The sequence below is a fragment of the Capra hircus genome, chromosome 15 (assembly GCF_001704415.2).
Source record: "Capra hircus breed San Clemente chromosome 15, ASM170441v1, whole genome shotgun sequence".
NCBI classification, from domain to species: Eukaryota; Metazoa; Chordata; class Mammalia; order Artiodactyla; family Bovidae; genus Capra; species Capra hircus.
In genome coordinates this window covers 3,808,611-3,811,725 of record NC_030822.1, presented here as the reverse complement: position 1 = coordinate 3,811,725, position 3,115 = coordinate 3,808,611, and the positions used below count along the sequence as shown (strand labels likewise).

At 37.6% G+C, this 3,115-nt stretch overlaps 1 protein-coding gene across 1 annotated transcript; it reads left to right on the top strand.

The window, feature by feature from the left end:
- LOC102184831 (olfactory receptor 8H1-like) lies at window positions 1,562-2,509 on the top strand. Its single transcript, XM_013969910.2, has one exon. The coding sequence runs from the start codon at window positions 1,562-1,564 to the stop codon at window positions 2,507-2,509; it is 948 nt and encodes a 315-aa protein (XP_013825364.2).

Here is a 3,115-nt window from a genome sequence, read left to right as displayed (position 1 = left end):
GCCGTTAGGCCCCTCACTGTGGGTCTTGGAAAGGAAGACTTCTAGTTTCTCATGACCTAGCATACCTGCATTTAGCCCTGAAGACATGCCAAGTCCTTTTCATCCTTGGAGATATGCCAAGAATTATTCATTGGAAATTGGTCCACAGGGATGACCGAATGTTGCAATCATCAATCCCCAGTATGTGAGGTGCCCTGGAATTATTAGGATAAGAGGCAAGGCATACTCTGCTCTGCTTCTGATATTCATTTTAGACATACATTCCTGGCAGATGTTACATTTGATCAGGAACTGAACAAACTTTCTAGGTTGACTGATTTTTCCTTCAGAATAAAACAAAATGACTGCACTTAAATTTAAAAAGAATTTATCTCAAAGAAACAAATATTATATGACAGAAAGACAGATAATATTAGAGGAAGGAGTTTTTCAGTCAGTCTTGCTTCCCAGTAAGTACTGTTCTCAAAAATTGAAGATTTTAGTTGAAATCAAATAAAGCATGAATAGTATCAGAAGAGTATGCATGCAGATATCATTTTAGATATCTTCACCTTCAGTAGTGCCAGGACTGGTGGGCCCAGAAATATAGAGTTGTTATGATCTTGGTCTTTTAGCCATTTAGAAATAGAATTTTGGAAGAAATTTGATTTTCTTTTTTTTAATATAAATTTATTTATTTTAATTGATTTTGAATGGCCAGGTTATGATAAGTTTGTGTCTTTTGGAAATTAATACTAAGTATGGGGTCAGTCTACTGAAGTCCAAAGATTGATAGTTATTTTTCATTTGTATTAAATAATATTGGAGGAAATAGCAGAACATAGTATATTAAAAATATTCTAATATGACTGTTTATGATATATACAGCATTTTAATAGGCGTGTTTGAAATTAACTATGACGGAATATAATGGACCTGCTCTCTGGAGTCAGTCTATCTTGGTAGAAATACAGAGCCAGCATAATAGTTTTAACTATGGACAGACACATTACCCAAATTCTGTTCCTTTTTTCTCATATGAAAAATGTGGGTAATAATACTATGGTATAATAAACTCATGGGCATTAAATGCATTAATAATGGGAAGCATTTAGGAGGCTTCCATGGTGTCTTAGAGGTAAAGCCTCTGCCTCCAATGCGGGAGACCCGGGTTCAATCCCTGGGTTGCGAAGATCCCCTGGAGAAGGAAATGGCACCCCACTCCAGTACTCTTGCCTGAAGAATCCCATGGACGGAGGAGCCTGGTGGGCTACAGTCCGCGGGGTCGCAAAGAGTCGGACACGACTGAGTGACTTCACTTTCTTTTACTTTCAGGCTTATACAGTTTATTCAATATACTACTTTTTGTTGTATTTAAATGTCAATTTACATCTATGTATATATTTGGGAATCAATGTTTTTTCTTCATACACAGTCCATACCTCATTATCATCAGTTCTTAGGAATACTAAGCAAATATAAATATGTCAGGTCACATATAGCAACAGAAACCCAACACAACATAGTAATTTCTGATAAGTTTCAATTTTGATTTCTCAACAGTTTGGAGCATTTGAACACTATGGGCAGAAGGAATATCACACAGGTGTCTGACTTCATCCTCATGGGACTGACAGACTCTGAAGAGATCCGGCTGGCCCTCTTCACCCTCTTCCTCCTGATATACCTGATGACTGTGCTGGGGAATGTGGGGATGATCCTGATAATCCACCTGGACCCCCAGCTTCACAGCCCCATGTACTTTTTCCTCAGTCACTTGTCATTTCTTGACCTCAGTTACTCAAGCGTCATCACCCCTAAAACCTTAGCCAACTTACTGACTTCCAAGCAGAATATTTCGTACCTGAACTGCTTCACTCAGATGTCTTTCTTTGTCTTCTTGGGCGCCACTGAATGTTTCCTTCTCTCCTCCATGGCCTACGATCGCTATGCAGCCATCTGCAGCCCTCTGCATTACCAGGTGGTTATGTCCACCAGGCGCTGCTGCTCTCTCGTCTTTGGATCCTATTTGATTGGCTTTACAGATTCCTTTGTCAATGTGCTTTGCATGAACAAATTGCATTTCTGCAACTCCAATGTAATCCACCACTTTTTCTGTGACACATCCCCAATTCTATCCCTGTCCTGCACTGACACACACGACATTGAAATCATGATATTCATTGTCGCTGGTTGCACCCTAGTGGTGTCTCTTATCACAATATCTGTGTCCTATGTGTCCATCCTGTCCACCATCCTGAAAATTTCTTCCACTTCAGGGAAGCGGAAAGCCTTCTCTACCTGTGCCTCCCATCTCCTGGGAGTAACCATCTTTTACAGCACTATGATTTTCACTTACTTAAAACCAAGTAAGTCCTACTCCTTGGGAAAGGATCAAGTGGCTTCTGTTTTTTATACTATTGTCATCCCCATGCTGAATCCCCTTATATACAGTCTTAGAAACAAGGAAGTGAAGAATGCTGTCAGTAGAGTCATTCAGAAAAGAAAGGTTTCCAAGCAATTAAAATAAGAGTGATGCTGAACTTTTAAGCTATTATTTTTTTCTTCTTCCCTTTATGGCATTTCCTTCCTCTTTCTCCAGAAATGAACTGAAGACTACTTGTTCTTTATTTTTTCATTTATTCAGTAGAATTATCCTTTGCTTGACCAAATATTTTCTTGGACATTTATTAGAATATGCCTTTAGAAATCCACATTGTAATTGGAAACACTGACACATGTTAAATCCATGGTGCAAATCTATCTGTTTTTAAGGGTAACTGATTAGCAAAATAAAAATTTTATTTACCACATTTTAAAGTATTTCATGCAGATTCAGAGAATTTTATGACAGAAAACAGCTTCATTTTGGGAACAATGACAACAATTTTAGAAATTATTTCATTTACATTGTGGAAAAGCAGTATAGCAGAGTGCTTTTGTTATTGAACTAAACACTCCAGACTTTTGATTCTATATCTGCAACTCTTTCAGTTGTGTCACTCTTAAATAAAACATTCTCTCAATCGAACATAATAAATCATGATTCCAGGTCCATAGAGTTTTTCTAAAGATTAAATCATATAACTGATGTAAGTGTTTAAGGTAGTACTATTTAAGGCAGACCATTATCATT